The 21096-nt window shown below is 39.8% G+C and overlaps 5 protein-coding genes and 1 long non-coding RNA gene across 13 annotated transcripts; 2 read left to right on the top strand and 4 right to left on the bottom strand.

Annotated features, from left to right (window-relative positions):
* Positions 1–41: 41 nt before the first annotated feature.
* On the top strand, positions 42–21074 carry LOC125772220 (zinc finger protein 91-like). The gene is made up of 4 exons (XM_049443686.1): positions 42–394; positions 469–1896; positions 19372–19500; positions 19585–21074. The coding sequence occupies exons 1-4, from the start codon at positions 272–274 to the stop codon at positions 20974–20976; spliced, it is 3072 nt and encodes a 1023-aa protein (XP_049299643.1). The 5' UTR covers positions 42–271; the 3' UTR covers positions 20977–21074.
* Positions 1995–14477, bottom strand: LOC125771075 (uncharacterized). Of its 7 annotated transcripts, XM_049441284.1 has the most exons (5): positions 14140–14477; positions 12532–14070; positions 10880–12465; positions 9479–10814; positions 7272–9413 (listed from the first exon to the last, which is right to left on the bottom strand). In XM_049441284.1, exons 1-2 carry the CDS (start codon positions 14255–14257, stop codon positions 13238–13240), a joined length of 951 nt encoding a protein of 316 aa, XP_049297241.1. In that variant the 5' UTR covers positions 14258–14477; the 3' UTR covers positions 7272–9413; positions 9479–10814; positions 10880–12465; positions 12532–13237. The 7 variants fall into 7 exon arrangements, with proteins under 7 accessions (XP_049297244.1, XP_049297243.1, XP_049297242.1 ...); XM_049441286.1 differs by lacking the exons at positions 7272–9413; positions 9479–10814; positions 10880–12465 and adding exons at positions 3539–3758; positions 3820–4693; XM_049441287.1 differs by lacking the exons at positions 7272–9413; positions 9479–10814; positions 10880–12465; positions 12532–14070; positions 14140–14477 and adding exons at positions 1995–3179; positions 3248–4693; positions 4760–5001.
* On the bottom strand, positions 5308–7116 carry LOC125771074 (uncharacterized). Its single transcript, XM_049441280.1, has 2 exons — positions 6725–7116; positions 5308–6655 (listed from the first exon to the last, which is right to left on the bottom strand). Exons 1-2 carry the CDS (start codon positions 6786–6788, stop codon positions 5376–5378), a joined length of 1344 nt encoding a protein of 447 aa, XP_049297237.1. The 5' UTR covers positions 6789–7116; the 3' UTR covers positions 5308–5375.
* Positions 5708–15573, top strand: LOC125771079 (uncharacterized). Its single transcript, XR_007419271.1, has 3 exons — positions 5708–5821; positions 6299–6393; positions 15460–15573. It is a non-coding gene; the product is annotated as an uncharacterized LOC125771079 (long non-coding RNA).
* On the bottom strand, positions 16413–17647 carry LOC125771078 (uncharacterized). The gene is made up of 2 exons (XM_049441291.1): positions 17375–17647; positions 16413–17311 (listed from the first exon to the last, which is right to left on the bottom strand). The coding sequence occupies exons 1-2, from the start codon at positions 17493–17495 to the stop codon at positions 16476–16478; spliced, it is 957 nt and encodes a 318-aa protein (XP_049297248.1). The 5' UTR covers positions 17496–17647; the 3' UTR covers positions 16413–16475.
* LOC125771076 (uncharacterized) lies at positions 17644–19319 on the bottom strand. Of its 2 annotated transcripts, none has more exons than XM_049441290.1 (2): positions 18939–19319; positions 17644–18873 (listed from the first exon to the last, which is right to left on the bottom strand). In XM_049441290.1, the coding sequence occupies exons 1-2, from the start codon at positions 19057–19059 to the stop codon at positions 18026–18028; spliced, it is 969 nt and encodes a 322-aa protein (XP_049297247.1). In that variant the 5' UTR covers positions 19060–19319; the 3' UTR covers positions 17644–18025. The 2 variants fall into 2 exon arrangements, with proteins under 2 accessions (XP_049297247.1, XP_049297246.1); XM_049441289.1 differs by having other exon boundaries at positions 17644–18882; positions 18939–19317.
* Positions 21075–21096: the final 22 nt, after the last annotated feature.

The raw sequence follows: 21096 nt of genomic DNA, 5'->3' as shown, positions 1-21096 counted from the left end.
TGAGCAGTAATCCTCGAGTAATAATCCCGATAAGTTTTGGTACCATTCCTGCCGTTCACCTGTGCACGGCAAAAGGCGGCAATTAAAAATTGTTTTTTCATTCTATGCACACGAAATGATAAAAACCAAGAACTTTTATCCGACGAACCCTGTACAACAATAACAAAGAGCTGTCAAACCTTGTCAGGTTTGTTGTTCATGTATACCTTGCTCGAACGGAAAACAAGCTGTGAATGCCGTTTTTTTGGTTCTTTAAAATTTACATTTTACAATGAGTAACGTCGAGGAAGTCTGCCGCCTTTGCTTACGTGCGTTTCCCAGAGTTGCCAGAGGAAGAATTGCGATCGCAAATGAAGTGTTTCAACCAAAGCTGCAAGCAGTGTTTCCGTTTGCCGTAAGTTACCGAAAGCAAGCCGTCCTTCTCCAAAGCAGATTTGGGCAATTAAATTGGGGTCGTTTGTTTTTCAGATTTTGCCAGCAGAAAATCTTCCGGTTGATGCCTGCCGCGGATGCCGTGTAACGATAGATCAGTTTTTCGAATACAGTGAAAAGGTACGATCGAATCAGGCAGATTTAGTTGCTGCATTGCCAGCCCCAATCAACGATGACGATGGTCGAAAAGAGATGGTTGAAACGGAATTGATGGACAATTTTCATTTAAAAATTGAAAGTCCCAATCAAACGATTGCAGGAACAGTTTCGGTTGAGACTGACTCCAATGAACATTTTCATGTTGAGCTGTTAAAAGTAGAACCTTTAGTGCGTGCCAGCGCACAACGTGCAGAACAGACCGACATACAACGGTCAGAATATTTGATCAAAACCGAATCAAACGAAAGCTTAGACGACGATTTCGACATTCATCAAGTAGATACACTCACAGATTCCCCGAGCGAACAGACTTGGAGTGAGCGGAAGATTTTAGAACCGGCTTCCAGAAAAAAGAAACAACCTCGCGTTGAGGACGAAAAACTGTTGCGCGAACATTTCCATCTGGGATGTGAAATGTGCTCCTATATGTCAGAAACGGTGCCTGATCTCTTTCAGCATTACCGCCAGGAGCACAAAACCGCCGGTTACGTTCAGTGCTGTAACCGAAAGTTCTTTCGACGTGCGCGTCTACTCGAACATCTCGGCGCTCACCTGGGCTCGATAGTGTGCGACATCTGTGGTAAAGTGTTCCGGAATACTTTCTCACTCGATCTACACAAACTGGACCACGAAGCACCGGATGCGAGACAATTCAAGTGTGACCAGTGTAGTTTTTCGTTCCATAAACTGTACCATCTGAAGCAGCATCAAAAGCGTCACGAGCGGGTACGCTGCGCGATTTGCGATAAGGTTCTAGCGGGTGAGCTCGGACTGAAAGGGCACATGCAGAAAATGCACGGTAGCGACAACAAACAAATCTGCCCAACTTGTGGGAAAGTGTTCCGTTGCAGTGTGGCGATGGAACGCCACATTAAGGTGCATTTGGGCATCTTAAAGATCGATCGAGTGCAATGTGATCGTTGCGAAAAGTGGTTCGACAATAAACTCAACCTCCGGAATCATTTCAAGCGCGTACATGATGAAGCGGGACCAATTCAGTGCGACGAGTGTCTACATGTAAGTCCCAATCGTAGGGCGCTTGTTTATCATAAGGCAAGAGCACACGGACAGAAACAAATGTACGAGTGTGAATATTGCGGAAAGAAGCTCAACACGAAGCTTACGTTGAAGGAGCACTTGTCCATACATACGAATATTCCGCTCTACTCGTGCGAGTTCTGCGGAATCACTTTCAATTCGAACGCGAACAAGTATGTCCACCGTAAGAGCAAACACCCGAAGGAATGGGAAGCTCAAAAGCAACAGAAGCTTTTAAAAAGAATGACTCCGACCGTGGCTACCATTTGAATCTCTACATTCGTTGGCAACGAGCTGGCGTCTTGTGAATGGATTCAATGTGCTGTACAGGTAATTATAATTTGTAATTTACAGTTTTATTTTAAAATCACAATTTGTAGTCTAGGGTAAATTAAGAAGTAATTAATAAAATATAACTGTTAGTACGATAGATCGTGTCAAGGAGCATTATTGAGATGAAATCTTATCATTCGCTTTGATTCGTATGCTTTCGTAGAATAAGATTTTAACCGATTTTCTTTCTGAAAAAATTAAATCGCATATTTATGGAAATTAGTTAAAGGCTTATAGACCTATGAATCCTATTTATTTAATGTTCACTCCTATCAACATATGTGCTTAACTCTGCTCAGAATTCCGCTTTTTTATTTCATGAATTTAAAGTCCAGAAACTTGACCTGCTTCATGTTATACTTCATGTTTAAGCTGGACGCCAAACACAGATCGTTCGATGTTTAGCAAGAGTTACAACTTATAAATTTGTTTACGAGACGCCAAATTTCTACCACCTTTCGACATAAGCCTTCGCTTAGCATTACGCAATTTATTCTGAAAAAATGTCCTGACGATTGCATCATTCAGAGTTACTAACTTATTGCTACCGATATCTCTAAAAAGTTTTAGCACGTTCAACCGTGCTCCAAAAGCTATTTTCCGTGCTGGCGAGCCACCTCCAGTCCAAGTGCATTCGGCGAAAAATGTTCGCTTCATAACCAAATCCATCGCTATATACATCCGATTATGTGGGTCGTTTTCGAAGATTTGCTTTGTTAGCCATTGTTTCACATTGGAGTAAAACTCTTCATCATTGCCAAGTTTTGAATCGAACTCTGTGAACTCTTCTTCGTTGCTTATTGGTTTAAATGGTGCGTTTCCCGGGAATGAATTCTCTGATACGTTTCCCGAAACCCTCTCACCCATTACCATCCCATCCTTCACGTGATTCAGCGTTGCCAGAGACATGCACACTTTTTGTTCGACTCGCCCCAACCGGTAGGAAATGTGCTCTATCTCTTTTCTCATGTGATCCGCATTGGTTTCAATTTTCTTAACATTTTCTAACACTGTTTGAAGCATATTCATTACTGTAGCGGCCGCAAATTCCTTCGGAAAGCTATCGTTCTGTAATCCGAACACACTGTCTGTTTGGAATAGTGAACCACAATCTGCGGAAGCGTCTTCGCTGTCGGAGCAAGTCATCTTTAACCCGGTAAGGAGTGCATCACTGGTAGTTGACGAGATGACGATATCCTGTTCATCGTCCGAATCGGCTGGAATAATTGATAGCTTCAGTAATATGAACTGTAATGTTACGGATGATGCCATCAATGAAGCTTACATTCAACTTTAATTGCTGTTTGCGCGTGTTCTGCTTCATATTCTTCATCAATTTTTCTTTCCAACTTTTGACAAAGTCTATAAATTTTTCCTGTTACTCTATCACGCTTAGATTTGGACATTTCGCGGCCCAATTTTCGTTTCATTGTAAATTAAGCTTCTATTCGCGTCGTACTAACCAGATTACCTAGAGTTCCTGCGAAAGTAAACAAATAACCTCGATGACAGCAACCAATGCTATGATTACACTCACATATTTGCAAAATCAATAGCTCTGTCTACACGTTGGAAATATGTGTATAATTTCACGGAATTGCCGTTATTTATTGACCATACCTTTTAGGACATTTTATAAAATTTTATACTCGAACGGCTCTTCGTAACAATCTGACGACATTCCAGCCAGAACACCCCGAAATCGAAGGATCCTTAATTTTACACCTCTCTCATTGCTTCAGGTTTTAAACTATTCCCAGTACTCATTTCATGAGCAGCTGAGTGTTTTTCGTAACCTTTTGAACATAACAATCCAATTATTAATACATTTTAAGCTATCTTTTATGGTTTACTTACTCTGCAATCCACACTTGCGATTACACCTAGGTTCGTCTTATCTTGTGGCATACCGACTTTCTAGTGCCTTGAATTTTAGCCCTTCGTTTGGCATGATTTAATTTTTTCCTAAAAAAATTCGTCACGATTTTTTCATTCAGACTGGCTACCTTATTGCTACCGATATCTCTAAAAAATCTCAACACGTTGGTTCGTATTCCAAAAGCTATTTTTCGTCCTGGCGAGCCAGCTCCAGTCCAAGTGCATTCAGCGAAAAATGTTCGCTCCATAATCAAATCCATCGCTACAAGCATCCGGTTATCTGGGTCGGTTTCGTGAATTTGCTTTGTTAACCATTTTTTAACATTCGCATAATATTCTGCATCGCTACCAAGCTTTGCATCGAACTCCGTAAACTCTTCTTCGTTGCTTATTCTTTTGAAATCCAAACTGGGCTCAGGTGAATTGCTGTTTTCAGTTTCCGAAACTCCATCGTCCATTATCATCCCATCCTTTACTGTCTCCAGCGTTGCCAGAGAAATGCCCACTTTTTTCTCGACTCGTCCCAACCGGATCGAAATGTGCTCTATCTCTTTCCTCATGTCATTTGTTGTTCCCTGCACTTTCTTAACAAGTTCTATTACCGATCGAAACATATTCATAACTTCCGAGACTGCAAATTCGTTCCGAGAGGTTTCGTTCTGTAAACCAACCGTACTTGCCATTACGGTTCTTCCCGTTGGCTTATAGATGTGGCGTCCCTGTGATACGGGACCATCACCTGCAGAAGCTCCATACGGATCTTCATTGTCTGAGCAGGACACCTTTAAATTGGTAAGAACCGCTGCGTCTATGTCTGCAAAGATGTCATGTTCCTGTTCTTCCACCGGAACACCTAAAACAATGAAACGCGTTAGTTGTGCCATTTCAAAGGTTACGGAATGTAAGCAACTACATTTACATTCAAGTTTAATTTTTGTTTCTGCTTGACCAGCATCGTAACGTTGGTTATTCTGGTGCTCAATACCAATTTGTTTGTCGCGTTTAGAGGGTAACATTTTAACACAAATCTCTCCTAGCGCACCATTAGTTAAGCATTAAATCTTGTACTGTACAATGTTTCTTGCGTCGCTTCGCAAGTAAACAAAAAAGCACGATGACAGCTACTGATGCTATGTTTACACTCTCACATTCGTGAAATCAAAAGCTCGGTCTACACTGTCTGAGGAAATTTCTCAATTCAAAGAACCATCTGAACATCCCATGAAGAATAATTTTATTATTCAATAAATAGATTCCAGCAATTATACAGCACAAGGAAGAAATAAGCTTAATTGATTATCAACTGGTTTCAGCGGTTTAGTGGTTCTGACTGATAACAAACCGTACAACCACATGCAGGAATAATCAGCCAACTGTAGCTTAAATTAAATCAAGAAACGCCAGAAATATAAAACCCTAAAAGATCCACAGATATAAGAGTACAAAATTAAGAATAACATTTGTATATTTTCTTGTGTTGTCTTGAATAAAATGTACGTTTGGTACGTTTGGCGGTTAATCAGGTTAATCCATTTTTATTTCGTTTGATTTTCGAATTGAGTGACTGTTGCCATATTTCTTTTTCGCTTATGACAAACCGACTTTCCAATATGTTTCACATTTAACCTTTGCTTGGCATGAATCAGCTTTCTTGTTAAAAACTGTTTTACGTACATTTGATTAACGGAATTAAATTTATAGCTGCCGATATCTTCAAACAGTTTCAATATATTCTTTCGTTGTCCAAAAGCTATTTTTTCCCCCGTACCAAACCAACTGCATTGTGCCATAAATGTTCGATCGAAAATCAAATCTATCATCTGATGCATCCGGTTATTTGGATCCGGTGCTTGAATATGGTTGTTAAGTCCCTTTTTAATATTTTCATAGTATTTCATATCTGTGCCAAGCTTGGAATCGAACACTGTGAACTCCTCTTCGTTGGTTATCGTTTTAAAAATGAAATTTGACTTTTCCGAAGGTTCACCTTTCACCTTGTTAAGAGTTTCTAACGAAATGCCCACTTTTTCCTCGACTCGTTCCAAAGGAGAATTTCTTTTTCGCTTATGACAAACCGACTTTTCAGTATGTTTCACGTTTAACCTTTGCTTGGCATGAATCAGCTTTCTTGTTAAAAACTTTTTTACGTACATTTCACTTATGGTAGTAAACTTATGGCTGCCGATATCTTCAAACAGTTTCAATATATTCTTTCGTTGTCCAAAAGCTATTCTTTTCCCCGTACCAAACCAACTGCATTGTGCCATAAATGTTCGGTCGAAAATCAAATCTATCATCTGATGCATTCGGTTATTTGGATCCGGTGCTGGAATATGGTTGTTAAGTCCCTTTTTAATATTTTCATAGTATTTCATATCTGTGCCAAGCTTGGAATCGAACCCTGTGAACTCCTCTTCGTTGGTTATCGTTTTAAAAATGAAATTTGACTTTTCCGAAGGTTGAACATTCTTCACAACAATATCTTTCACCTTTTTAAAAGTTTCTAACGAAATGCACACTTTTTTCTCGACTCGTTCCAAACGGTCTATAATGGTCGAAGCATCCTTTTGGACGCGATCGGTTGTTTCGTGAAAGTTTGCGATTTGCTTTGATAGCGATGTAAACATACTCATAAATGGTTCAAATTCTGGCATAGAGCTCTCATTGTGCAAAGCAACCGCACTTGGCATTTCGGTTATTCCCGGAAAAACATTGGACGAATCTTCACTATCGGGGCATGTCATCTGCAAACTGGCAAGGAGTGCATCACTGGTAGTTGTGGAAATGACGATCTCCTGTTCATTGTCCGAATCGGCTGAAATATGTAAAACATCGTTTGGTATGCATAAAGCTTAATGTTCCGAATGGTATCTACAAAGCTTACATTCAAGTTTAATTGTCGTTTGTTGCTGTTCGGCATCATATTCCTGGTCAACTTGGGTTTCCATTCTCTTACAAAGCTTATATACAGGGTTTTTCTATTGAGTTTAGGCTAGCCGCACACTTTTTCCTGCTCTGTGCAATTGCTTTTTAGTAAGCAGCATGTTTTTTAGGATACCCGCGTCGGATTTTTAAGTGCAAGTAATTGATTTCGACATGTCAGCTTCTGGCAGCTTTGAAGCCGCAGTGTATAACCTCGAAGTTGAAAGATTGAATTTTATTAGTGCTGTTTACACGAAAAAATGTTTGTTTTTAATAATTATCGATATTGTTTGTAAAATATATTTCATAAATTAAATACAATTTAATTGAACAAAGATTGGATGCTGTCTTTGAAGTGCAGTATTCATACACTTTGCACAATGTGAATGCACATTCATTCACTTTGCTGTACGTTAAGAGTTACATATATTTTAATGATTTAATGAAATCAAAGAATAATACTAATCGCCAACCAAGTAAGACGTTGATTGATTTTAATTTACGAAATATATTTTACAAACAACAATATCGATGATTATTAATTTCCTCGTGTAAACAGCACTTCATTATAAAATTCAATCTCTCAACGTGGGAGTTATAAACTTGCGTCCTAAAAGCTGCCAGAAAGTGGCATGTTGAAATCAATTGCTTATACTTAAAAATCCGACGCGGGTATCCTGAAAAACATGCTGCTTACTAAAAATCAATTGCACAGAGCAGGGAAAAGTGTGCTGCTAGTCTAAACTGAATAGAAAAACCCTGTATATAGCCCGATTTTCTGTCTCGTTTAGTAGACATTTTCGCACAACTGTCCTTCGCAAAAGCACAATTCGTAGCTTGTTTCTTCTCTGGCGTGAGATTTCTGTCCACTTCATATATGTGCGTACATAACACTTCTAGCTATGTGGTCTGGCAACTAATTTAACTGTGTATCGCAATTAAACGTTCAATCCCGAACTAACTTTTGTTCGCAGCGCCGCATCAAAAGTAAACAAATATCCTCGACGATTCCTACCAAAGCTATGTTTACACGAACAAATTCACCAAATGATAAGCTATGTTTACACGAAAAAAAAGATAAATCAGCGATTGCCAATTTGTGCTGTTTATTTTCTTCTAAGCACATTTCAAAGATTTCCGAACATGTTTTGCTCTTGAGACTTTGGATTGCTAGCCCGAGCAAGGTGGAGTAATAAGGGAAGCTCCAGTTAAATTTGCCTCACAGAGTGCAAAAGAAGAAAACGCCTTGTTTGCTCATTTGATGGGCCATTGCTGTTGCAAAGTGTTGAAGCCTATAATTTAACAATTGTCTTACAAACTGATTTAAAATTTCGGCTTACAAATTCCTTTCCATCAGTGCTGAATAGTGGACCTGTCGAGTCTCATTGACTGGATGGATTCTAGCCTATGGGATGGTCTACTATCCCCTTCGCGGTTCTTGACTCAAGGGACCATCATGAGAGTATTCTCCATCGTACTAAGCAGCGGAGAAAAAGGAAATCTGCGTATTTTAAGCATGGTTAATCCTCTTCGTTGTCATTTTTATTTTGAATCTTGTATTTCGAGCTGAGCAGCTGGAGCATTCATGTGTTTTCGCTACTGACAAATCGGATATCTAATACCTTGCGTATCATGCCGCTGATATACGTTACGCAGCTTTCTTTTAAAGAAATCTTGGATAGTTAAATCAGACACGGTGTTACAGTTAGCACTACCGACATCTGCAAACAGTTTCAAAATGTTAGTTCGCGTTTTAAAAGCTATTTTCTGTTCTGGTTCTGTTACACCATGGCCCGACCAAGAACATGATGCCAAAAAATTTGGGCCGAAAACCATTTTCATCGCCTCATCTAACCGTTTACATGTTTCGTCGGCGTTGATACGCATAATAAGTTCCATTTTAAGGCTGAAATAGTATTCCTTATCTTTCCCCAGCTTGGAGTCGAACTCTGTCAAATTCTTTTCATTCGTTATTTTTTTAAATAGGAAATGGCGTTCAGGTTGACTCCAATTCTGAATTTCCAACGTTGGTTGATTGTTCATAGTTTCATCAGTTACTACGAACAAACTTTGCAGTTGGTTTAGTGTTACTAACGAATTGTCCATTTTTTTCTGTACAGCTTGAATTTCCTGCCATAGTGCATCGTCCAAAGTTTCGTTAGTTTCTTTAATAACATTTTTTACTTGTCCCTCTGGTGGTCTCCAATTGTTCACTCTATTGCTGTAATGGACTTGGTTTTGTGGGGTTTCCAAACTTTCATCGGTTATTACCACTTGCTTCACTGTCTCCAGCGTTGATAACGAAATGCCCACTTTTCTCTCGACTCGTCCCAACCGGTGCGAAATGTTTGCTATTTGCTCTTGGATGCTGTCAGCTTTGTTGTGCATTGATGCAATTTGTTTTGATAGTGATGCAAACAGATGAACAAGCGAGGCGGCCGTGGATTCTTTCATATAGCTTCCGTTCTGTAATCCATCTACACTTGGCATTCCCGTTGGTTCCGGGCGCTCCTTAGTGCAACTTGAATGGGGTATTGTTCCATCATTTGCAAAAGCTTCAGGTTTGTCCGAGCAGGTAGTACTCAATCTGGGAAGGAACGCTTCTTCGCTAGTGGCTAAAACATCTTGTTCCGCCTCATCTTCTGGCACACCTAGAACAATTTAACGCGTCATTCATACCAAATTTTATCCTACGAAACAATTCAATTACGCTTACATTCAATTTCATTTGTTATTTCTCCTCGTTGAACGTTGTAGTCATGGTCAGTCCGGAATTCTAAGTTAGATGGTTTGATGCGCTTGGAGGGTAACATTTTATCACGAAACTTCGCTTGCACCAAAAGTCACATTTAGTCCTGAATTGGCCAGCTTCTTCTTCTTCACTGCGAGGAACCAAGGATTCCAGCTTTTTGAGCCTGCTGGCCGGCTTCGCTTGCGTTGCTACTATAATAAACAAACAACCGCGATGACAGCTGCCTATGCTATGTTTACACGCATACACTCTCTGCAAAAACCTCTAGCTCTGTCTACACGGTGCATCTTCATTTGCGTTTAGCAACGAGGCAAGATGGATTCGTTGGATAATTTTTTTTAATAAGCTTACTAATATTCAAACTAATTTGAATGCTATCATGGATATGGATGAATGGAAACGCTGTAACAGACCTCACGTGTGTAGTTCATAGTTAACGAGAACCAGAATGTATTTAAGTAAAAGGTTTTCCGTGCCAGGACAAGGGAAGCACTGTTATTAAATTTATTTAATGCAAAAACTCTTTATTTCGTTTGCATGGCTGTGACCGTATTCCTTTACCGCTTATGACAAACCGAAAATTCATGTTTCATGTTTAACCTTTCCTTGGCATGACTCAGCTTTCTTGTTAAAAACTGTTTTACGTACATTTCATTGATGGTAGTAAACTTATGGCTGCCGATATCTCCAAACAGTTTCAATATATTCTTTCGTTGTCCAAAAGCTATTCTTTTTTGGCTATTCTTCCCCATACCAAACCAACTGCATTGTGCCATAAATGTTCGGTCGAAAATCAAATCTATCATCTGATGCATTCGGTTATTTGGATCCGGTGCTTGAATATGGTTGTTAAGTCTCTTTTTAATTTTTTCATAGTATTTCTTATTTGTGCCAAGCTTGGAATCGAACGCCGTGAACTCCGTTTCGTTGGTTATTTTCTTGAAAACAAAATCGATGCCATAATTCTTCTCTACGACAACCTTCATATTTTGTAGAGTTGATAACGAAATGCCCACTTTTTTCTCGACTTGTTCCAAGCGGCCCATAACAAATGCTATATTTTGTTGGACGTGATCGGTTTTTTTGTTAATTGCTGCTATTTGCTTTGAGAGCGATGTAAGCATATTCGTAACTATGGTAGAGCTACCATTCATTAACTCAACCACACTTGGTATCCTATTTATTCCCGGAAGCTCATTGGACGAATCTTCACTATCGGAGCATACCATCGGTAAAGTGGCAAGGAGTGCATCACTGGTAGTTGTGGAGAAGACGATCTGATGTTCACCGTTCGAATCGCCTGAAATAAATCAACATTTACTGTACATAAACTTTAATGTTCCGAATGGCTTCAACTGCGCATACATTCAAGGTTAATTGTTAATTGTTGTTGTTCGGCATCGTATTCCTCGTTAATCTGCTCTTGCAACCTTCTACTACGCTTATAGGCGTAGCTTTTGCAGTACATTTTCACACAACTCAGCTGGTACTAAGTTTCACATTCAATCCGGAATTGGCCAACTTCGTTTGCGTCGCTTCAACAGTAAACAAATAACATCGATGACACCCAGCAATGCTAGGTTTACACTAAACACCTTTGAAATGGATGGCTCGAGCTATGTTTACACGGCGTTCCTCAGTGCGTACCTGCTATTTAAAACCGATTGCTATGGTAACCGAAGGTCCGATGGTATACAAAATAAAGATTAACATTTTTATCTTTTCTTGTGTTGCTTTGACTCACATCTACGAGGTACGAGATGACATACGGAATTCCCGCGACTTAAGGAAAGGACAGGTACGTTTGCGTAGCATACTTTATAACCGAAATGCTTGTGTGAAAGGGCCCTACAACCGTATGCAGCGGGTCATAGTCAGGGTAATCGCCTCGGAGCAACAGGTATTTGGGACTTGTACCTGCTGTAAAAAAGTTACCTGTTTCCAATGTCGAGATACGTATAAAAACTAGGATAACCAGAAATGGCAAAGCCCAAGCCGGCGAGGCAAATATAGCCAAAGCGAAGATCAATCAATAGCAATCGTAAAAAGCTGAGCTTAACCGTTTCTTTTTCATTACCAGTTTCGTCTTTATTTCGCATGTTTTTCGGCTGGTATAAAAATGTATTCTGTCGGCATTTTCCGCTTACGACAAACCGACTTTACACTACCTTTCAAGTTCAATCTGTATTTCGCATGGCGCAGCTTAGTTTTAAAAATATTTGCCACGTATAATTCATTCACTGCCATAAAACGCGTGCTACTGATATCAGCAAACAGTTTCAATATGTTTTTTCGTATTCGAAAAGCAATTCTTGGTCCTGTTAAACTTCGGCCAGTCCAACTGCAAAGTGCCATAAATGATCGATCGAACATCATATCTATCGCCTCATGCATTCGACTATTTGGTTCAACGTAAGATATTTTCATACTAAATAAATTTTTAACAAAAGTGTAATATTCCGCATCTGTGCCTAGCTGAGATTCGAACTCTATAAATTCCTCTTCATTGGATATTTTTTTGAATTCGGAACAAGATGCATTGTCTTGCATTTCTTCATTACGTTTATCTCCCGAAGCTTTATCAAGTAGTTCGGTATCATCTTTCGCATGTTCCACCGTTGTTAACGAAATGCCTATTTTCCTTTCGAGCCGTCTTAAGCGGTCCGAACTGTTAGCCACCTCCTTTTGAACGCTATCGATTTTGTTGTGAATTGATGCGATTTGTTCTGATATCGATCTAAACATGCCCATGACAGAGGATTCCTCCAACGAGCTTCCGTTCTGCAATTCAACCACACTAGGGATTGCCTCTATTCCCGGACGCTCATTGGTGTGCCTTGATTGGGATACGGAACCACCATCCTCAGAAGCTCCACACACCTTTAAATTGGTAAGAACCGCTTCGTCTATGCTCGCAAAGATGTCATGTTCTTGTTCATCTTCCGGAACACCTACAACAATTAAACGCGTTAGTTATGCCATTTCAAAGGTTACGGAATGCAAGCAACTACACTTACATTCAAGTTTAATTTCAGTTTCGTCTTGTTCAGCATCGTAATGTTGGACAATCTGGTGCTCAAAACCAATTTGTTTGTCGCGTTTGGAGGGTAACATTTTAACACAAATCTCTCCTAGCGCACCATTAGTTAAGCATTAAATCTTGTACTGTACAATGTTTCTTGCGTCGCTTCGCAAGTAAACAAAAAAGCACGATGACAGCTACTGATGCTATGTTTACACTCCTACATTTGAAAAATCAAGAGCTTGGTCTACACAGCGTGAGGAAATTTCCCAATTCAAAGAACCATCTGAACATCGTATTGTGTCTATAATTAAAATTTATGGCATATGGTGGCTTCAAACAACAGATTTATCATTAAAACAATAGATCCCTGCAATTATCCAGCCAAAGGAAGAAAGAAGCTTAATCGATCATCAACAAGTTCTAGTACCACAAGCTAGCTTTGGTCCTGGTAGATCATGATCACTCCAACTGAAAAGTGGCATAAATAATCGATCGCAAATCATATCCATCGTCTCATGCATCCGGTTACCTGGTTCAACGAAAGGTCCGCTGGTACTCAAAATAACGGTTAACATTTTTATACACATTAAATGATTTGACAGCGGGCCGAGCAATGATTAAAGAATTTAGGATACCTGTTTCCACTCTCGAGATACGTATAAAGACTAGGACATTCTTTTTCATCATTAGTTTCGTCTTTATTTTGCTTTTTTCTCGGCGTGCGTGGCTATGGGCATCTTCGATATCCGCTTACGACAAACCGCTTTTCGAACACCTTTCGAGTTTAGTCTTTCCTTCGCATGGCGCAACTTTTTCATAAAAAACTCTTGTACGAAGGTTTGGCTAATGGTTCTAAACTTATTGCTAGCGATATCTGCAAACAGTTTCAATATGTTCGTTCGTTTTCCAAAAGCAATTTTTGGTCCTGCTGCACCATGGCCAGTCCAACTACACTCTACCATAAATGTACGTGCGAAAATAATATCCATCGCTTCGAATAACCGGTTATTTGGTTCGTTTGCATGGATTTGCATCGAAAGATCGGTTTTAACTTTTGAATAATATTCCTTATCTGTGCCAAGCTTGGTATCAAACGCTGTGAATTCCTCTTCGTTGGTTATTATGCTGAAATCGAAACATTCCGTAGTTTCATGCGTTCGTTGCGGAGTCTCTTCACCATTCACAATAACATCTTTCACTAGTTCCATCGTTGCTAACGAAATGCCCATTTTTTTCTCAACTCGTCCCAAGCGTTCTGAAATGGTCGTTACTTCCCTTTGGACGTTATCGGTTTTTTTGTGAATGGTTGCGATTTGTTTTGAGAGCGATGTAAACATATTCATCACTGTAGCGATGGTGGATTCTTTCGTTGAGCTCGCACTCTGCATTTCAAACACACTTGGCATTTCGGTTAGTCCCGGAAGTTCGTTGGACGATTCCTCGCTGTCGGAGCATGTCATCTTCAAACTGGTAAGAAGTGCATCACTGGTTGTTGTGGAGAAAACAATGTTCTGTTCATTGTCCGAATCGGCTGAAATATGTAAAACATCGTTTGGTATGCATAAAGCTTAATGTTCCGAATGGTATCTACAAAGCTTACATTCAAGTTTAATTGTTGTTTGTTGCTGTTCGGCATCATATTCCTGGTCAATTTGGGTTTCCAATCTCTTACAAAGCTTATATATATAGCCCGATTTTCTGTCTCGTTTAGAAGACATTTTCGCACAACTGTCCTTCGCAAAAGCACAATTCGTAGCTTGTTTCTTCTCTGGCGTGATATTTCTGTCCACTTCATATATGTGCGTACATAACACTTCTAGCTATGTGGTCTGGCAACTAATTGAACTGTGTATCGCAATTAAACGTTCAATCCCGAACTGACTTTTGTCCGCAGCGTCGCATCAAAAGTAAACAAATATCCTCGACGATTCCTACCAAAGCTATGTTTACACGAACAAATTCACCAAATGATAAGCTATGTTTACACGAAAAAAAAGATAAATGAGCGATTGCCAATTTGTGCTGTTTATTTTCTTCTAAGCACATTTCAAAGATTTTCGAACATGTTTTGCTCTTGAGGCTTTGGATTGCTAGCCCGAGCAAGGTGGAATAAGCTCTGGCATTTTTTTTATTGAGCTTACTAATATTCAAACTAATTTGAATTCTATCATTCGGAAATATTATTGGAAACAACGTAATAATAACTAGAATGCATCTATTGCGTGCCTGTTTGATGAATGTGTGCTCACCGTGTAGTGGCTATTAGGAAACGCTGTAACAGACCTCACGTTTGTAGTTTATAGTCAACGAGAACCAGTATGTAATTAAGTAAAAGGTTTTCCGTGCCAGGACAAGCGAAGCACTGTTATTAAATTTATTTAATGCAAAAACTCTTTATTTCGTTTGCATGGCTGTGGCCATATTCCTTATCCGCTTACGACAAACCGATAATTCATGTTTTATGTTTAACCTTTCCTTGGCATGAATCAGCTTTCTTGTTAAAAACTTTTTTACGTACATTTCACTGATGGTAGTAAACTTATGGCTGCCGATATCTCCAAACAGTTTCAATATATTCTTTCGTTGTCCAAAAGCTATTTTTTCCCCCGTACCAAACCAACTGCATTGTGCCATAAATGTTCGATCGAAAATCAAATCTATCATCTGATGCATTCGGTTATTTGGATCCGGTGCTTGAATATGGTTGTTAAGTCTCTTTTTAATATTTTCATAGTATTTCTTATCTGTGCCAAGCTTGGAATCGAACGCTGTGAACTCCTCTTCGTTGGTTATCGTTTTAAAAATGAAATTTGACTTTTCCGAAGGTTGAACATTCTTCACAATAATATCTTTCACCTTTTTAAGAGTTTCTAACGAAATGTCCACTTTTTCCTCGACTCGTTCCAAACGGTCTATAAAGGTCGAAGCATCCTTTTGGACGCGATCGGTTTTTTCGTGAAAGTTTGCGATTTGCTTTGATAGCGATGTAAACATACTCATAAATGGTTCAAATTCCGGCATAGAGCTCTCATTGTGCAAACCAACCGCACTTGGCATTTCGGTTATTCCCGGAAAAACATTGGACGAATCTTCACTATCGGGGCATGTCATCTGCAAACTGGCAAGGAGTGCATCATTGGTAGTTGTGGAAATGACGATCTCCTGTTCATCGTCCGAGTCAGCTGAAATAAATCATCATTTACTGTACATAAACTTTGCTGTTCCGAACAGTGTCAACTACGCTTACATGCAAGGTTAATTGTTGTTTGGTGTTGTTCGGAATTACATGCCTGACCAATCTGGTCTTCCAAACTTTTACTAAGCTTATAGATGTAGCCAGTTTGTTTGTCGCGATTGGAGAACATTTTCACAAAACTCCGCTTGCACTAAGTTTCACATTCAATCCGGAACTGGCCACCTTCGTTTGCGTCGCTTCAACAGTAAACAAATAATCTGATTGTCCTGATGACAGCCGGCAATGCTATGTTTCCACGCACACAATACTGATTACGTTATGCCGAACAGAACGGTATCTGCGGAGGTTGTATATGATATGACTAAATTAAAAGAATAAAGAATTATCTGTTTGTACGCTAGGTACATATCGCAAGCTCCTAACTTTCTGTAAACCATTAGCAGATACCTTACGTCAACTGCATTGTCCGAGTCTGCCGAGTAAATACTATTGCCATTATAAATCCTAGCAATCATTGCCGCCACCTAGCACATGTTCATTAGCAGCCTCTCCTTGCAGTGCTTTCGATGGTTTGCTACACCATTGCAGACCATCGCTGCATAGATATTCGCATTTTGGGTTACATTAGCTCACTTATTTCGGATACGTTGCAATAACGAATTGAAACCACCTTTGAATTGTGGATATATTTAAATCAGTTTATTGTTGACAAAAACCCCAAAAGCAAAAAGAGCCTCAATCTAAATAACTCTTCGCTTACGGCATAACGTAGTTCTAGTACCAGTTAGGTTGAGCCTAGATTTAGCATGAGGAAATTTTTTCTTGAAAAATTTTTGTACTAATAATCCATTCACGGTAGTAAACTTGTTACTACCGATATCAGCAAACAATTTCAATATGTTCGTTCGCGTTTTAAATGCTATTTTCGATTCTCCTCTACCGCGACCAGTCCAACAGCATAAAGGCATAAATGTTCGTTCGAAAACCAAATCCATCGCTATATGCATCCGGTTATCTGGGTTGTTTTTCTTGAATTGCATTGTAAGCCACTTTCTAACTTTTGAATAATATTCTTTATCGTTGCCGAGCTTGTAATCGAACTCTAGAAACTCTTCTTCGTTTGACACTTTTTTAAAATCGAAATCGAACTCCAGGGATTCAGGCCTTTCTTGATTTCCCAAAGAAACGAAACTTTTTGTCAATACATTCTTCATTTTGTCTAGGGATGTTATAGACGCATCCACTTTTTCTTCGATCTGCAACAATCGGTTCGAAATAGTCCCTACCTCCGTAAAGATATAATCGGTGGCTCCGTGCATTTTCTTAACTCGTTTTGATACCAACGTCAAAACATTCAGGACTTTTGTGATTGTAGGTTCCCTTGATAACGTTTCATTGCTTTTTGATTTTTCGGCGATGTCACTATGATTCTGGATGCGACTTGCCATGGATATGGAACTACCATTTGCAGAAACCTCTAGCGAATCTTCGCTGTCGGAGCAGGTCATCTTTAAACTGGTACAGACTGGTATGGTGGTGGTAGATACGTAGCTATCTTGTTCATCTTCGGAATCGGCTAAAACATTCAATCGCTAGATTAATATCTACTTTCGTTTTACGAAGGTCAGATCATACTTACAAGCGAGATTATTGGAGATGTTTGCTAGTTCGGCATTGCATTCTTTATCAATCTGACTTTCCAACTTTTTACGTAGCCGGTAAATATAGCCAGTTTTTCTGTCGCGTTTTGAGGGTAACATTTTAACATAAAACTCGCGTTAGTTTAATTTTCAATCTCGTACTGATCTACGTTCCGAAATATGCCGCTAAGAAAATAAACAAAGAGCCTCAATGACACCTTCTAATGCTATGTCTACACGGATACACTCGCATAATAAATAGCCCTGTCTACACGGTGACATCCTGTAATTTGAAATTGTCCTTTCTCTTTTCCATGTGGTTATCGCTCCATTCGATAGATTTTTACTTTTCCACGTGATGCGGATTCTCCCAGGATTCTTTACGCTTCTTAATTTTACCACTGCAGAATGGGAAATTATAGCGGTCGTATCGTATGAGATCGGCGACACTAGTTTCATAGTTTTCTCCATGGAGTAGACTAGACTGGACCTTCGCGCTATCCGTATTTGTTTCTTTCGTTCACTGAAGCGATTCATGGTATTGCTGAACTTTTTCATAAATCTATTGTCTATGCTTGCGTGCATAATTAAAGTTTGTACATTGCATATTCTTATTTTTATGTACATTCTCATCGCAAACAAACGAGTAATTACGAATATGTGGATTTTCGCTTATGGCATGAACTTTTACTATTTTTCATGTTAATCCTATGTTTGGCATAGGGCAACTTTTTCAAGAAAAACTTTTGCACGAATAATTCATTGACGGTATAATACTCATTGCTACCGATATCAGCAAACAATTTCAATATGTTCCTTCGTTCTCTTAAAGGTATTTTCGATCGACCAGCCCAACTGCATAGAGGCATAAATGTTCGGTCGAAAACCAAATCCATCGCTATATGCATCCGATTATCTGGATCTTCAACGTTTAAAAGTGTTATTTGCATTATAAGCCACTTTTTAACATTAGAATAATATTCTCCATCGTCGCCAAGCTTGGAATCAAACTCCATCAGTTCCGTTTCGTTGGTTATTGGTTTTAATTCAAAACGGGGCTCAGTTGATATGCTGGCATCGTTGCCTAAAGTTGCATCGCTTGTAATTATCACATCTTTCACTTGTTCCATCGTTGCTAATGAAATGCCCACTTTTTTCTCGACCAGCGCCAATCGATTCGAAATGCTGGCCACTTCTTTTTGGATGGCTTCGGTTTTACCCTGCATGTCCTTAATATGCTCTGATACCGTAGTCAAGATGTCCAGGACTTTGGCAATTGACGGTTCTTTAGAGGGGATTGCGTTCTTTGCTCTTGTTACATCCGTCATTTCCGTCGATTGTTCACGATCTTTGCTGTAGCTTGACTGGGATTCAGAACAACCATCGAGAGAAGCTTCGTACGAGTCTTCAATGTCGGAACAAGTCATCGTTAATCCAGTGTAGTGCGATTCATTATTTGTTGCCAAGGTACCTTGTTCCTGTTCATCTTCCGAATCTTCTACAAAAACTAATTGTTTGATTTATATCAATTACGATGTTAACAAAAACATAAAGTACACTTACTTTCATATTTAATTGTTGGCTCTACTTCGGCATTGTTGTTGTGTTGTTCATCACGCTGGCCGCCTACCTTTCTAAGCAGCTTGTTTGTATAGGTTTTTAAGGGCCGTTTGGAAGGATACATGTTATCACACACGTTTGTTAGAATTATTAACCTGAACGTTCAATCTAGAACTGTTGTTTAAATGATAGAGGCCTTGTTAAAATCAGTTTAGAGCGGTTCAATTTCTCTGGCGTCGCTTCGACAATATGTAAATAAAAATGACAGATGCTAAAGCTATATTTACACCTCCGTCGACACACACATCGGCAAATGTAAACAAATGTGCTTTATGGTTCTATTGTTTACGATCTACTGACAGCTGATAGCTTGAAAACATTGGTGCTTGTCGGTGGTGCATAGACCAAAAAAGTAAGCACCACATAAGTACCAAAGCGCATAAAGCAGTGCGCAAAAATGACCGAAAAATGTCGCCTTTGCCTGGGAAGTTTATCGAACCAAGCAAGAGTATCGATCAGAGACACAGCCTTCCATGTAGAGCTGAAAAATGTGTTCCATTTTGATGTAAGTAGAGGTAATCTGTGCTGTAAAGTTGTGCGTTTCCATGGATCCTATAGTAATGTTTGGTTTCTTTCGCCTTGAATGAAGATTGCGTATGATGTGCAACTGCCGGAATACGTGTGCGTCGAATGCAGAGGTGCTGTGGCATATATTGACTCATACTGCCAGCAGGTTCGGAACAACCAGATACATCTGATCGGACAAGCAAAGGAAAGCATTCTGCAACCTGTGGAAAATGTGAAATTAGAGTCCCTTTACGATGCGAATTGTTTCGAAGCGGAAGAATGCGCTTCAAAAAATGAACCTGAAGTTGAACAGGACATGCAAGCAGGTCAGCCGAGCAGTCCTACTGGTATCAATGATGAGAAGAAAACGTACCCACATGTTAGAGAAGCAGCAAAGTGTGTGGTTGTGGATAAATCGAAACAAGACAAATCCTGGCGGCGGAGTCGCAGAAATATAAAAGCAAACAACATCTTAGACAGAGTAAGTGCAAAGCGAGACAGCCCGAAACAAGAACTACAAACAAAGCAGTTAGAGAACGACCAATTGATAAAAGATTTCTTCACCCTTGAGTGTGAGATCTGTTCTGCACCATTGGAAAGCTTTGTAACGCTGCTAGAACACTATCGATGCGCGCATGATACGAGGGGCTACGTACGCTGCTGTGGTAAGCAGTTCTTTCGACGTTACATACTGGTGGATCATATCGCTGCACACCGTGGGTCGACGCGGTGTGAAATTTGCCAGAAAACCTACAAAACCAAACGCTATCTGATGCTGCATATTGCTAAAAGCCACAGCAGCGAGGAGGAACGACCATTCAAATGTGCCAAGTGTCACATCTCTTATCCCAAGCAGTACTTGCTACGAGCGCACGAACTGCTACATGTTCAGCAACAGTGCCATATTTGTCAGAAGGTGCTCTCTAACAATCAGTCGCTTAAAGTGCACATCGCTCAAATGCACAGCGATGATGGAAATCACATTTGTGACACGTGCGGTAAAGTTTTTCGCACAAAACCGGCCATGGAACGGCACATCAATGAGCATCAAGGGTTGGATGTAGTTAAGCGACTGCAGTGCGAGTTCTGCAAGAAGTGGTTCAGCGGAAAGTACAATCTGAACAAACACATTCGCTTTCTGCATATGCAAGATGGCCAAGTATTTCCATGCGACGTCTGCCAACACGTTAGTCCAAATAGTCGAGCTCTTGCGAATCACAAGCAGCGGATACACGTGGAGGAAAGATTTGAATGCGAGTACTGCGGGAAGCGGTTCAAACGAAGGCCTAATTTGCGCGAGCACATTGCAACGCACACGAACGTTCCATTGTATTCGTGCGAAATCTGCGAGAATCGTACGTTCAACTCGAAGGCGAATTATTTTACGCATCGAAAAAACAAACACCCGCAGGAATGGGAAGCACGTGCACGTTTGCGGGCCGAACGATTGATGAACAATACTCCAAATCATTAACATTCGTTCAGCAGTAATAGTATGCCATATGAATAAAAAATATAGAATAATTTTGCCAGAAAGCTTATAAGAACTTTAGCAGCAAATTGTTTATCCGGTAAAGCAATTAAACTGATAGGC

This window comes from Anopheles funestus, chromosome 3RL (assembly GCF_943734845.2).
Source record: "Anopheles funestus chromosome 3RL, idAnoFuneDA-416_04, whole genome shotgun sequence".
In the NCBI taxonomy this organism is placed as follows: Eukaryota; Metazoa; Arthropoda; class Insecta; order Diptera; family Culicidae; genus Anopheles; species Anopheles funestus.
The sequence above is the reverse complement of the archived record's forward strand: the minus strand, read 5'-3'. Positions and strand labels throughout refer to the sequence as shown.

Bases quoted from the DNA above. Each gene is read 5' to 3' on its own strand.
- LOC125772220 (XM_049443686.1), top strand. From the start codon at position 272: ATGAGTAACGTCGAGGAAGTCTGCCGCCTTTGCTTACGTGCGTTTCCC. The intron at 395-468 runs GTAAGTTACCGA...TTTGTTTTTCAG, and splicing joins AAGCAGTGTTTCCGTTTGCC to ATTTTGCCAGCAGAAAATCT. The intron at 1,897-19,371 runs TGAATCTCTACA...TAAGTACCAAAG, and splicing joins CTCCGACCGTGGCTACCATT to CGCATAAAGCAGTGCGCAAA.
- LOC125771074 (XM_049441280.1), bottom strand. From the start codon at position 6,788: ATGGAAACCCAAGTTGACCAGGAATATGATGCCGAACAGCAACAAACG. The intron at 6,656-6,724 runs GTAAGCTTTGTA...TACATATTTCAG, and splicing joins AACGACAATTAAACTTGAAT to CCGATTCGGACAATGAACAG.
- LOC125771075 (XM_049441282.1), bottom strand. From the start codon at position 9,575: ATGTTACCCTCCAAGCGCATCAAACCATCTAACTTAGAATTCCGGACT. The intron at 9,414-9,478 runs GTAAGCGTAATT...AAATTGTTCTAG, and splicing joins AATAACAAATGAAATTGAAT to GTGTGCCAGAAGATGAGGCG.
- LOC125771078 (XM_049441291.1), bottom strand. From the start codon at position 17,495: ATGTTACCCTCAAAACGCGACAGAAAAACTGGCTATATTTACCGGCTA. The intron at 17,312-17,374 runs GTAAGTATGATC...TGAATGTTTTAG, and splicing joins CATCTCCAATAATCTCGCTT to CCGATTCCGAAGATGAACAA.
- LOC125771076 (XM_049441289.1), bottom strand. From the start codon at position 19,059: ATGTATCCTTCCAAACGGCCCTTAAAAACCTATACAAACAAGCTGCTT. The intron at 18,883-18,938 runs GTAAGTGTACTT...TCAAACAATTAG, and splicing joins GCCAACAATTAAATATGAAA to TTTTTGTAGAAGATTCGGAA.